This window comes from Mustela nigripes, chromosome 2, assembly GCF_022355385.1.
Source record: "Mustela nigripes isolate SB6536 chromosome 2, MUSNIG.SB6536, whole genome shotgun sequence".
NCBI lineage: Eukaryota > Metazoa > Chordata > Mammalia > Carnivora > Mustelidae > Mustela > Mustela nigripes.
The window spans coordinates 36582421-36595949 of NC_081558.1; the positions used below are offsets into that span (position 1 = coordinate 36582421).

Below are 13529 nucleotides of genomic sequence, written 5' to 3' on the forward strand. Positions count from 1 at the left end.
AAATAACACCATGGTAAATAATTGTATTTCAGGAATCTTAAGTGTTACAATAATGAATAAAAATTTTAACACTCACTTATTAAATTGCTTGACAAATTATTCCCACATGATATACCTTGATAAATTATTCTAAATGTCTTATAAACCATGGCCATTGTTCAGGAAGTAATAACAATATATATTTAGAACATGGTTAACATTCACCTGTTTTAAATGTTGCAAATCTTCTTCTAGGTCTTTAACTTTTTTATTCAGCTTTGCAATAATATTTTCATTTTCTTTGTCTTTAGCTCTTAATTTCTTAATAATGTTAGAATTATGCAGTTGCTGTTTTGAAAGTTTTTCTCCTGGAAATGGCAAAAAAATAAATAAATAAATTTAAGCAATGACTCCTTAAGAATCTGGATAGAAAGTTTTATCTAACCAGTGACATAAAATGATAAGAGTATTTTTAAAACCACAAAATTGTAACCATGAATGTTAAACTGATTTGGACAAGAAGCATCCATGAACGCTAAAATTACTAGGTAGGGGGCACCTGGATGGCTCAGTGGGTTAAGCCTCTGCCTTTGGCTTGGGTCATGATCTCGGGGTCCTGAGATCGAGCCCCGCATCGGGCTCTGCTCGGCGGGGAGTTTGCTCCCCCCCCGCCTACTTGTGATCTCTCTGTATGTCAAAATAAAAATTAATTAATTAATTAATTAAAATTACTAGGTAGAAGGATGGTAGGTAATAGGATATTTACACCTTAAAAAATGATTCATACCTTAAAAAATCATTCCTACATACTACTTATGGCCTAATGAAAAGAAAAATGTGCTTTTACAATGGAGAAATCTGGCTGTCACCACCTTAACTAAACATTCAGTTTTGGCATCACCAATTGAGGTATATTATGCATCTACTGATATAAGGGAGAGGTGAGTACACAGTAACAGCAATGATGTTTCTTTTTTTTTTTTTTTTTTTAAAGATTTTTATTTATTTATTTGACAGAGAGAGATCACAAGTAGGCAGAGAGGCAGGCAGAGAGAGAGGAGGAAGCAGGCTCCCTGCTGAGCAGAGAGCCCGATGCGGGACTCGATCTCAGGACCCTGAGATCATGACCTGAGCCAAAGGCAGCGGCCTAACCCACTGAGCCACCCAGGCGCCCAGCAATGATGTTTCTTACTAGAAATTTGATCTGAATCTAATCATCAATAAAGTTGGAAAAAAAATTTAAGGGTGAAATGTTTTCTCTGTCACCTACCTTCAAATGATTTGGCAAAAGGAAAGTGCATGTGTGTGCAGAAAGAGATGAAGCAGGTCTGCATAGGTGTTAATAATTGATGAAGCAAGGTAATAAAGTAATCAGCTATTCATTGTTGTGTACTTTCAGCTCTTAGTCTTTCAGATTTTCAACTGTGAATGTATTTCTGGGGGAAAGGCACTTGGATGGCTCAGTCAGTTAAGCATCTGCCTTTGGCTTGGGTCATGATCTCAGGGTCCTGGGATGGAATCACACATCAAGCCCCACATGGGGCGCCCTCCTCAGCAGAGAATCTGCTCCTCTCTCCTTCTGCTCTCCCCACCCCCCCGAACTTGTGTGCTCTCTCAAATAAATCAGTAAAATCTTTAAAAAAAAAATACTTCTGAGGGATACAGAAGCATTAAGTAAATAATTCCATATGAGATCATGGTATTTTCAGTATAATGAACTTCATTAAGCAAAAGAGAACATCATCCCACTTCCTACCTAAATTAATAAATACCAAAACAGTGACACTTGATATAAATAATTTTTTTTTAAATTATGAAACCATGCACACAGTCCTCTCCTCAGTTTCTAGTGTTGTAACACAGGCAGTTCAAGACCTCAGGCTATCTTGAGATAATGTGTTTTATCAATCTTCCCTTCATTCTATTGCAGTGCTTAGACTGTGCTTTATAATTATCTGTATAGTTATATTTCCCTCTCATTAAATTGTAAATTCCTAAAAGACAGGGAGTGTGTCCTATGTATTACTGTATCAAACATAGTATCTGGCACACTAACTGTTAAATATTACCTGAATAAATGAAAAAGAAAAATTGGGTAAAACTAACTTTTTCAAATACACCGATTCTGTCCAATTTTTTCCAAACACTTATTCTGGAAATTCTCTTTAGTTCAATGATTTGAAATGTTCGTTCCACCACTACTTGTAATTTAATTTTAGAAATAAATGTACAACATTAGGAAAAGAGTAAAATAAATCATAGTATATATAGCTATATGATGGACTTCAATACAGCCATTAATAATGATAGCAAAGCATTTAATAGCATAGGAAAATGTAAAATAACTATAAAAATGTAAAAGATTACAAATTAACTACATGACCTTAATTGTGCTTAACAATGTATTAAAAACAATTTTAAAAAGGAACTAAAAGAAATTGATAGCTCCTTATAAAACCAGATTACAATCTCTTTTTTTTCTTCCTACGCCTCCTAAAACTTCAAAAATTTCTGCAAGTAACAAGAGTTATTCTCAGAACTAGAAAAACCTTAAGAGGAAAAGAAAGACTCACTTAATCACCTTTTCCAAAACTACCTTCTTTCCTATAATACATATAGAAGTTAATCCAGTGTCTATTTATAATAATTTATCCCATGAAGGATATTTAATTTCTATAACCTAGCTAATTTTAGGTCTTTTCATAGAGTGCTAAGTAACTGAAAAATTAAAACAAGAATATAATGAAAAGTTCACTACCAAACAACCAAACAATATGATGATACTACATAACACAAGCTAGAGATTCAGATACTATATAAACTCCAGGATTATAACCTTCAAATATCTAGGGTTACATGACAGGCTCTAAAACCTGTTCAAAGCTTTTACATGAAAGCATACATATTTATTTTTCAGCAAGTTATTATTATTATTTTTTACCTCCCTAGAAACAAAAAGCTACATACATGCATCTCTGCCTCTGTTCACATTGCTCCCCATTCTTCCATAAATTGTCACCTACCATTTCTGAGGTTTAAGCACAAATCTTTCTTGCTTCCACTTATTTTTTATTGGGAAGTAGCAGCTAATGATGTGGCAAGCATTCCACTTGTTACAGTATTTTTCATAGTTAACTAAATACACACCTTCTTCCATTAATCCTCGGATCTGCTCATCTTTCTCTTTCAAAAGATCTGAAGTCTCACTACTATTTAATCTAGTAGCAAGTTCTTCCTTTATACTTTTAATTTCCTAATTAAAAAAAAAAAAGAATGTGAATACCATAAAGAATTTCACTCTGGGCATATTTTTCTATTTTTTCTACATTCAAAGAAGTCATCAATAATGAAATTCTCTATAAAGATCTTAAGTTTTATTCTGCTAAACTGAGTTTATTACCTCAGTTAGTTAAGTAAACAGTTTGAAAACAACATAAAAGGGGTGCCTGGGTGGCTCAGTGGGTTAAAGCCTCTGCCTTCGCCTTAAGTTGTGATCCCAGGGTCCTGGGATTGAGCCCCTCTTCAAGCCCCTCATCGAGCCCCGCATGGAGCCCCACATCAAGCCCCACATCGGGCCCTCTGCTCAGCATTCACTGCCCCCCCGCCTGCCTGCCACTCTGTCTACTTGTGATCTGTCTGTCAAATAAATAAATAAAATCTTAAAAAATAAAATAAAATGTAAAACAAAAAAGAGAAAACAACATAGAAAACTTGAACTCAGATATAAATAGGTTTTAATACGGAAATGCAAATGAGAATAAGTTAACTTTCAAAACCTTTCTTGAGTACCTCTATATACATATTATCAGGTTAAGCATTATGTTTGGAACAACATATTTCTCCATTTTTCACTGTATTTCTTTTCCTCATCTAAAATTTGCACTTGCTAGTACATTGTGAAATGTGGGAAAACATTATTATATAAAGTTCAATCTACTTTAATAAAGCAGAGATTCAGCACAAACATGTCAAGACAGTTTATCTCTTAAAAACCACAAATGGAGGAGCACCTGGGTGGCTCAGTGGGTTAAAGCCCCGTCTTCAGCTCAGGTCATGATCCCAGGGTCCTGGGATAGAGCCCCACTTTGGGCTCTCTGCTCAGCGGGGAGCCTGCTTCCCTTCCTCTCTCTCTCTGCTGCCTCTCTGCCTACTTGTGATCTATCAAATAAATAAAATCTAAAAAAAAAAAAAAAAAACCCAAAAATGGAAATATGAAAAGTGTTCTATGATTTAAAATAAGGTTTTAAGCAATGATCTGAAACCAAACAGCTAAAAACAACTATCATTAGGTACTTGAACCATGCTTTGTACCTATTGTCATTTTATCCTCACAACAATCTTATGAAGGAAATACTTTATTCAACTACACAAATAAGAAAACTAAGACAACACCAGACTGAATAAACTTTGAAGGTCAGAGAGCTATTAAGTGGTAGAGTTTAACTTGATTAAATTAAACTTTGATTTTAAATTAAGTGGTAGAGTTTAACTTGAAACCAGGTTTATGAGTCCACAAAGCCCATGCTCTGAACTACCATCCACAACACTGCTGCGTATTTTTTAGCTGTCAAAATTTGATTCACCCATCAAGGCCCAGTAAGACTATCCTGCCTTCCATGAAACTTTCCTCAATTCCCCTGGTCAGACTTCATCCTCTGTGATACCATTCCAAACTGCTTATTTGTCTTTCTCTGTAATTTATTTCATTCTGCCTAGTCCTAAATAGGTGTTGACATTATCTATTTTCCATCATTAGAAAAGCCAACTCTTCACTTAAAGTACTTCAATTCACCTTGAATTTCCTACAGATCCTAAGTTTGGGTGGGTGGGGTGGTTCATACATAGCAATACACAAAAAACATGTTAAAACTTGGGGCCCAAGCTTTTCCCCACCTATAGCCCACGGTTTGGGTCTAATTCAGATCTACAATTCAAAGTACACCATAGAAAACAAGCATTATTTAAAATCTAATTTCTCGGTTAGACTGGTCTAGATGCAATACAGTAGGGACAAGAAGAGGTAAGTTGGTTAGGTAGTCTCAGGTTATTTTCAGTTTCTGAAACAAGCTAGCTAATTAAAGCAACCTAAGCAGAAGAAATTCTATGACTTATTCCTCTTCTGTAAGAGTATACAAAGAAAAAATACAAATATTAACACTGGTGAAGAAGAAGGAGAGCAACTTAACTGAGAAGGGCAAATGATGAGAAACACTATTAATAGTTGAGATAGAAGAAATAATTACTAACCTTAGCTGGTTACCTATTTCTGAAATAGCCAACGGCTAAAAATTTTGAGAATTAGAACAATGATTCCCAAATAGGAATGACTAAGCTCTCAAGAGGGTTTTTGGCAAAGTCTGCCAAAATTTTCAATTATCTTAACTCAGGAAAGGGTTTGATGGATGTGCACTGGGAGATGGGGAGGAGAGGGTGACACTGGTGTCTTGTAGGTAGAGGACTGGATGCTGGTAAACACCCTACAATGCAAAGAAAAGTCCCACACAGCATAAAATCATCCAGCCCAAAATATGAATAGTGCTGAGAAGAAATCTCGTATTAGGATAAATCAATATGCTTCACAAGAGTCACTAACCCTTGCAATTTTTTTTGTTTTAAAATTATTTTGACTTGAAGAAGTACATATATGTCTGAAGTGATTCGACAATAATAAATGGGAGTAATGATATATTTTTTAAATATACACAGTGCTTTTTAGATTTAATGTTATGTATTTTAATAAAATTATCATTTATGAAAATTATCCTAATGATCCTAGCTATGTAAATTATATAAATGCTGGCTTAGATTCTTTTAAAACATCAAGAACCTAGAAGTCTAAAGATATTAAAAAATCTATAATTTAAATGTTAATATACTATATGGTATCCTTTAATCTTACTTCTCTTTTTTTTCCATACCAAAATATTATGAATGCATCCCTCAAAAATCCATTTTTGTCCAGAATTTAATTCATACTATTTTTAACTTTCATTACCTTTTTAGCAGCATCTCTCTCTTTGCAGGCTAGCTGAACCTTCTTTTCTGCTTCTGCAATTCTTTGAGTAAATTCATCTTTCAAGGAAGTAATGCTGCTGCTTTCTTCTTTCACTCTAAACATTTCACTAAATTAAAAACAACAGACACAGAGATACTTGTTTACACACTCCTAGGTAACAAGATGAGTGCAGTTTGCAAAAGGAAAACAACACTGTCTTCAACATATGTTGAAGACTAAAACAGATTAGTTTTAGCCTTGTTACTTTCAAGAAAAAAAGCACCTGCTTAATTTAAAACACGTAAACAAAAACCCATTATAAAATGAAAATGTCACCAATATTTGATGTGTAAAAGTAAGATAAACAAAATTTTTCATTTTCGAATCTATTTTACTAATCACCTCCTTAGAGCAAATATTCAGTGGGTTTTTTTTAATATCACACTTTTCTTTAAATATACGTTTTAAATCTCTAATCCTAAAAGGTAAAATTTTTTTTGTGTTATTTTTGCAAAATATCTCTCTTCAATGCCAAAGGTAATATGATAAAGATAATGTGAGGAGAAAAGAAATCTCTATGGTGGGAATTTAAAAACTACTGCATTTCCTTTCTTTCTTTTTTTTCTTAAGATTTTATTTATTTATTTGTCAGAGAGAGAGAAAACAAGCAGGGAAAGTGGCAGGCAGAAGGAGAAGCAGGTTCCCGGTGAGCAAGAAGCCCAATGTGAAACTTGATCCCAGGACCGTGGAATCATGACCTGAGCCAAAGTAGACACTTAACTGACTAAGCCACCCAGATATACCACTATTCTATTTTTTTTTTATTTTTTTAAAGATTTTATTTATGTATTTGATAGACAGAGATCACAAGTAGGCAGAGAGACAGGCAGAGAGAGAGAGGAGGAAGCAGGCACCCCGCTGAGCAGAGAGCCTGATGCGGGGCTTGATCCCAGGACCCTGAGATCACGACCTGAGCCGAAGGCAGAGGCTTTAACCCACTGAGCCACCCAGGCACCAGCCACTATTCTATTTTCAATAATTATACACAAGTTAAATTTTAAACATTTTAGCTTAAAATACAGTCTTACATAATAACCAAGTATTTGGGCCTCTACAAAACATACAAAATTTTTCACATTTGTAAAATACTTACTCTTTCAGATTATCATAGGCTTCTTCTAGAAGTGCTTTTTCTTTACTAAGAGATAATAACTGAGCCTCCCTTTTATCCAGTTTCTCATTCAGAAATTCAACTCTCTGAATAAGGAGAATACACAAAAGTCAAACATTTAACCTTAAAAAAAGAAAACAACTTCTACATGCAGGTGTTGAGTTGTAAAGGTAACCTAATTACTGTAATAAATGAAACAGCATTTTCTCATAAAAAGAATTAAAAACAATATTGAGAACACACTGGATTCAAAACAAGAACTCCTACATTCCTGGTAGGAGACTATAAATTAGAACAACCACATACCTGGTAGGAGTATAAATTAGTAAACCACTTTGGAAAACAATTAGACAACATCTAGCTGAAGACCTACACACTCTTTAATGTAGAAAATTCTTTTAGATATATTTTAGATGAGAAAATTCTTGCATAAATATACAAGAATATTTACAAGTTTGTTATAGTAAAAATCTCAGGTGTGTATATCCACCAAAAGAGGAAGGAAGCTAGAGAAAATAAAAAAGATCCAAGAAGGGCTTTAAAGCCTTCCATAATATTCTGTATCTCAGCTACGTAGTGGATATTTAAGTGTGTGTCTGTTACTCCATTTTATTCTTTAATCCAAATATGTAACATGTAACTTTTTTTTTTAGTATGATACTTTGCATTTAAAAAATAAAACCAATTTTATAAAATCCATAGGAATGTAAGTTTAAACTCTCCAGAATATTATCAGTATAAAAGCTAAACAAAAAGTAATGGTTAGAATATCTTACCCTTAGGTCTTGCTGATGTAGTAATTAACTTGAATATGAGGGGAGAAATGATGCTTTTATGCAGTAAAAAAAAACAGTCCTACCTGATTGAGGTTTAGGATAATTTAGAAATCACTTACCTTCTGAAAGTAGCTCAAAATATCTTACTGATATGAAATAGTGTTAGTTTCAGGAATTCAAACTGCTATTATAGTTAGAGCATGGCATTTCGTTTGTGAATAATATTAAACCTAGGTAAAAGAATCTGGCACTTTTTTTTACATTAAATAATTCAATACATGGCACTTACAGGACATTTCTTCAAGACATTCTATATCTCAGAGGAGTCTATTAAAGATGCCAAATCCAACTCAATTTCTACATCTAAAAATCACAGGAAAAACCAAAACTGTGACTTAATGTTAAAGAATTTACACCACTTTCCTTTTATATGTCTCAGGTAGAAGCAATTTGTCATTCCTAAGCAATACCATTACTCTTTGGACATTTCCCATTCTTATTCATGTAAGAAAGCTATCAGGGAAACATCAAAATAACATAAAAGAGAATACAAACAAGTAGTTAGTAACAACAGAAACACACAAATAAATAATTAAAGACTACACTTTTTTCATTTAAGATTTGCTACAAATAATATGAACAGTGAAAATTTTTTTGATGTAGGAACAACCAAACATTTGTATTCATTTCAGCACTTTTACCTACAAAGGATTTAAAGATATCTGTTACCTTAAGATAATCCTTTGCAAAATGACAAATTAATGAGCACAGCATACAAGAATTTTAAGGTGAAAGGACTCAACAGTGATGGTGCAAGACAGAAACTTTTTTATGCTTAGTTATATGGAAATGTCAATTTATGTTATTATAGTTGTCTCAGAGAAATTTCAAATAATTTAGTATCAATAAATCAACTTTAAAATCCTTAATGCCACACTTAAATGTCAAAATGCCTGCCTTTTTTAATCAGTACAAATCATTATACAACACTGAATGTTAAAAATAAACAACTAAAATAAAATAAACAATGATTTAATCTCTGAAAAGCATATCCCCAAGTCCCCTTCCAGTCTCTAGAGTTACCTTGCAAACATCTTCCTTTTCAGAATGCGCTTCCGGCTTACTTTCAGCAGCTTCACGCTCCTCAGCCACCTTGTCTAAGAGAGTATGTCCTTCATTTATTGGTGTAGCAGAAACCAAAATATCAGGCTGTTCACAATTAACAGGTGTTGCACTTCGTCCACTTTCCTCCATTTCCGTTTCCTCTGTGGGTACAATTAATGTTTCATTCACTTCTTCTTCCGATTTTCCTTCAACAGATTCATTTATTTTAGTTTTGGGAGTTGAAGGATTAACTATAATAGGTACTAAAGCATATCCCTTGCCTGACAGTTCATCATCTGAATTGATTTCACTTACACTACGGCTATCTAATGACTGTACACTAAACGAGTCTATTCTTTCAAAAGCATCAGATGAGCAGCAACTCTCAGTGAGTTTTTGGAAATCATCTAAACGATTATATTCGGGACAGGCAGATGCCGAGAGAAGCTGAAAAGATGTCTGCATCAAGTGAAGACTTGATTTGGAATCTGTAGTCTCTTGTCTCGAACTTGCTGAGCTCTCACTTATTACACTTTCATGATCTAGAACTTCAATGTCACTGGTGGTAGAAGTACCCGACGAGAAGGTGCTAACAGGAGGTGAAGGTGTGTTACTCTGTCTGTCCTCGTGTTTTTGTTCCTTAGGTTCCAAAGCCATGTCCTTCGTGTCTGCTGCAGACATACTAGATATGTTTTCTCTAGTTGTTTTCACATTGCTTACACTTTCAGACACTTTCAAACGTACAGTTGACACCTTCATATCAGATTCTTTATTAACAGTTTCTTCATGCTTGCCCTCAGTTTTAGGCGACAGAGCATCTATTGCTGGAGTTTCCCCTGATGCAGATGGGGTAGAGTCTTTTACTTTTGACTCAGTTATTTCAGATGTTCTTGACTGTCCAGTGTGCAAGGATTCCTGTAAAGTGCTCTTCACTTCTTCTTCTGGTCGTTGTGATTTAGCTGGTGGTTTTGACACCACTGGACTCTTCTGAATGGTCTCCGTTGGAGAGAGAAAGGCACTGAAGAAATTTTCAGATTCATCTACCACAGTTCTCCGAACTGGCTTTGTAATTGCTTTAGGAGAGGATACCGGCTGACTCTGAGGTTCAGTGTTTGACTTTAACCCCCAGGTTGAAGAATCCCATCCTCCACTGACAGGAGTACTTATTCCTTTGACAAAATAAAATAAATAAATAAATATTTTATGTTAATATTACAATCATTATAAGTCAATGTAAATAAAGTTTAAAAAAAGAAAATTTATGGAATACAACCTATAATTTGGACCTGATAAGATCCCTGTTTACTGTTTAATTCATTAGTTCGTTGTTGAATTTTGGGCCTTAAAAAGGAAAACTGATATGGATCTGCCCAAAAGGAACTAGGAGCAAAGATTAGAGACCAAAATGGCCTACCAGAAGCAAGTATGTTATAACATTAAATAACACATTAAGAGAGTACCAGTGTATGTTCTATAACTCATGCAAAGTCTAAGTCTATCATGCATCTCACAATAGGTGGTACCCTCACTTACAGGTCATGCATGAGTAATCATACCAAATTGACCCTACCTTCTATTCAGTTAGTTTAATTTTATCCTTCTATTAATTTTATTCTCCTAATATCAGTAATAAAATATGGTTATGAGTTGGACAGAGGGTAACATTCAAAAACTAAATTAAACATACTAATGACAAATGTTCTTTTCCAAAGATCAAAGTAAACTGATGGGAACAGTACCTTCTAGAGGACAAATTCACTTTTATCTACCTAATGACAAACTCATTCTCCAAGTGTCACTCTCTAAACCCACTCTATGAGAAAGTTTTGTTCCCTTCCTAAATTCCAAATTTAGGAGGAATTTAGAAGGTCTTATGAATTTCAGGGCCACCTAGCTGGCTCAGTCAGTGGAGCATGTACTTCAATCTCAGGGTTGAGGGTCTGAGCCCCACATGGGGTATAGAGGTTACTTATAAATAAAATCTAAATGGGGTGCCTTGGTGGCTTAGTCAGTTAAGCTTCCAACTCTTCATCTCAGCTCTATTCTTGATCTCACAGCCAGAGTTCCAGCCCAGTGTGGAGCCTACTTTAAAAAAATAATAAATCAATAAAATAAAGCCTTAAAAAAGGTCATATGAATTTCAAAGATATTCATTTTTTTAAGAAGTATTGGGTTTTTTAAAATATATGTATAGATGGTAGTTTATATTGTGGCTTTTTTAAAAAGTACACTAAGGAGAAAATAATTCCTGGGTAAAAAAAGATAATTCAGTCACAGAAATACATGCTACTAAAAAACCCAATGATAAAACAAAAATGACATATTTACTAAAATATTTAAAGCATTTCTTTTAAGAAAATTCTTTTTTTTAAATTCAAAAGTGGCTGAGCAGAGGGCGCCTGGGTGGCTCAGTGGGTTAAGCCGCTACCTTCGGCTCAGGTCATGATCTCAGGGTCCTGGGATCGAGCCCCGCATCGGGCTCTCTGCTCAGCAGGGAGCCTGCTTCCCTCTCTCTGCCTGCCTCTCTGACTACTTGTGATTTCTCTCTGTCAAATAAATAAAATCTTTAAAAAAAAAAAAAAAAAAAAAGTGGCTGAGCAGAATTACCAAAAATTCTGCGCAATGAGAAGTTGGTGGGGCGTGAACAAGCACTGAAAAGCTCCTAGAAACTATTAAGCCCTAAATTAAAGTCTGTCCTATAATACGCTTCAGATGTATGGAAGTATGCAGGAAACTTTAGTTTGGGGTCAGTTTTATACCCAATAGTTTAATATATGAAAACACTGAAAAAAAAGGAAAAAGCCAAAAGTAAAGATGCAAATGGACAAGCAAGATTAACGGTGCTAATTAACTTAACGACAGAAGTTAAATTTGCCTCTTGAAGAGGCTGAAGAATGTTTTATATAAATCCCAGGGGTCATCATCAGATATCCACTGGTCATCTTTGAGTAAGGCAATGTAAAACACAGGTGATCAATACGTATTCATGGCATTTCACTAAATCTGAGTCTATTTTGGATAACCTATTTTGAAAAATGAATCATATAGACTGATATGGGAAACAAAGGCACAAGAAAAATTATTAAATTTCCTTACCACTAGCAGTCCATTGACAAGTCCTTGAAACAGGCAGAGTTCCTTTAGGAACTCAGCTGCCTCAACGTCAATACCTAGCTAAAGGCAAAAGGAAATCTTAGCCAGACCCCCCAGATCCTGTAAGTCTACTCTAAAATATAAAAATTCCTTTAGAAATCTCCTTTATCGCTATCCCCAAGATACATGTTGGCAACCATCCTCCTAAAGATATAACCCACCAATATACATCTGGAGAGTCTCACGACTGAGTTTTTACTAAACAGCAATAAATGACTTTCTCCTAACAACAGCCAGCCCCACTTGAAGGTATAAAATGGGCCACTCAGGACCCCGGTGCAGCTCTTTCTGCCCATGGGTCCTGTCCGTGCGCTTTAATAAAACCACCAAAAATTCCTTCTTGGATGTGAGCTTCAAACCCTAACATCTTTCTTACATCATAGAGGATTCAAGCCCCGGAGTTCATAAAATGAGTATCCTTATACCTAAAGTTTATACTCTGTCTCTTCTAAAGTTTAGTAATTCAAAATGCAGGGTCTCTGTGAAAGAGGAAGTTGAGATACGCCAACAAGGTCCTATAGCATCTTGTATAAGGTAGTAAGGTCCTGACATAAAGCCACGGGCCAAAAATATCTTAAAACGAGGTACCTCCAACTTAGGTCCTGACTTTTCTTTTTTTTTTTTTTTTAATTTTTTAAAGATTTTTATTTATTTATTTGACAGAGAGAGATCACAGGTAGGCAGAGAGGCAGGCAGAGAGAGAGAGGAAGGGAAGCAGGTTCCCCGCCGAGCAGAGAGCCCGATGTGGGACTCGATCCCAGGACCCTGAGATCATGACCTGAGCCGAAGGCAGCGGCTTAATCCACTGAGCCACCCAGGCGCCCCTGGTCCTGACTTTTCAAAGATGTAAATTTAAAAACAAATCGGAAAGAATTAGTCGACAATCACTGAATTCTTTTTTCACGGCGGTTCAGAGCCCCCACCCCAATGCAAATTTTTACCCCTCCTACCAAAATGCGGAGCTGTTTCTTAGAGCCAAAGCAGCCGAAGATCCCCCTGCGAGATTCAGCTCAAGAAATGTGCAAAGGGAGACGCAGCTCTTTGGAAACACAATGGGACGCAACCCCAAACTGCCCGGCCGGCTCGCACGGGTGGTACCTCCACCGTATTCGGCCCCTCCCGTGCTGTGTAGCCCGAGGAAGCTACTCCGCCTCTCTCAGCCTCGCTTTCCCCTTCTGTAAAACACGGACTGTAGCCAACCAGACTGGGGGAGCTGTCTGGAAAACGGGAAAGCCATAAAAAGGCACATTCCGCGCCACCAAGCACAGGGACCGTTCCTCCTGCCCCGGCCGACGGACTTCAGATGCTGGCTCCCCAGGGTCCGCAGCGCGCAGCAAGCCCAGTTTCTGGG

General features: G+C 35.8%; 1 protein-coding gene across 1 annotated transcript in view; it reads right to left on the minus strand.

Moving 5' to 3' along the window:
• Positions 1-13529, minus strand: part of TMF1 (TATA element modulatory factor 1) — a 33133-nt gene that overhangs the window by 18894 nt on the left and 710 nt on the right. The window contains exons 2-6 of the mRNA XM_059390131.1: positions 9005-10194; positions 7128-7231; positions 5975-6101; positions 3127-3232; positions 205-347 (exon numbers count right to left, since the gene is read on the minus strand). Coding sequence (XP_059246114.1) covers positions 205-347; positions 3127-3232; positions 5975-6101; positions 7128-7231; positions 9005-10194 — 1670 coding nt within the window. The remainder of the gene's footprint in view (positions 1-204; positions 348-3126; positions 3233-5974; positions 6102-7127; positions 7232-9004; positions 10195-13529) is intronic.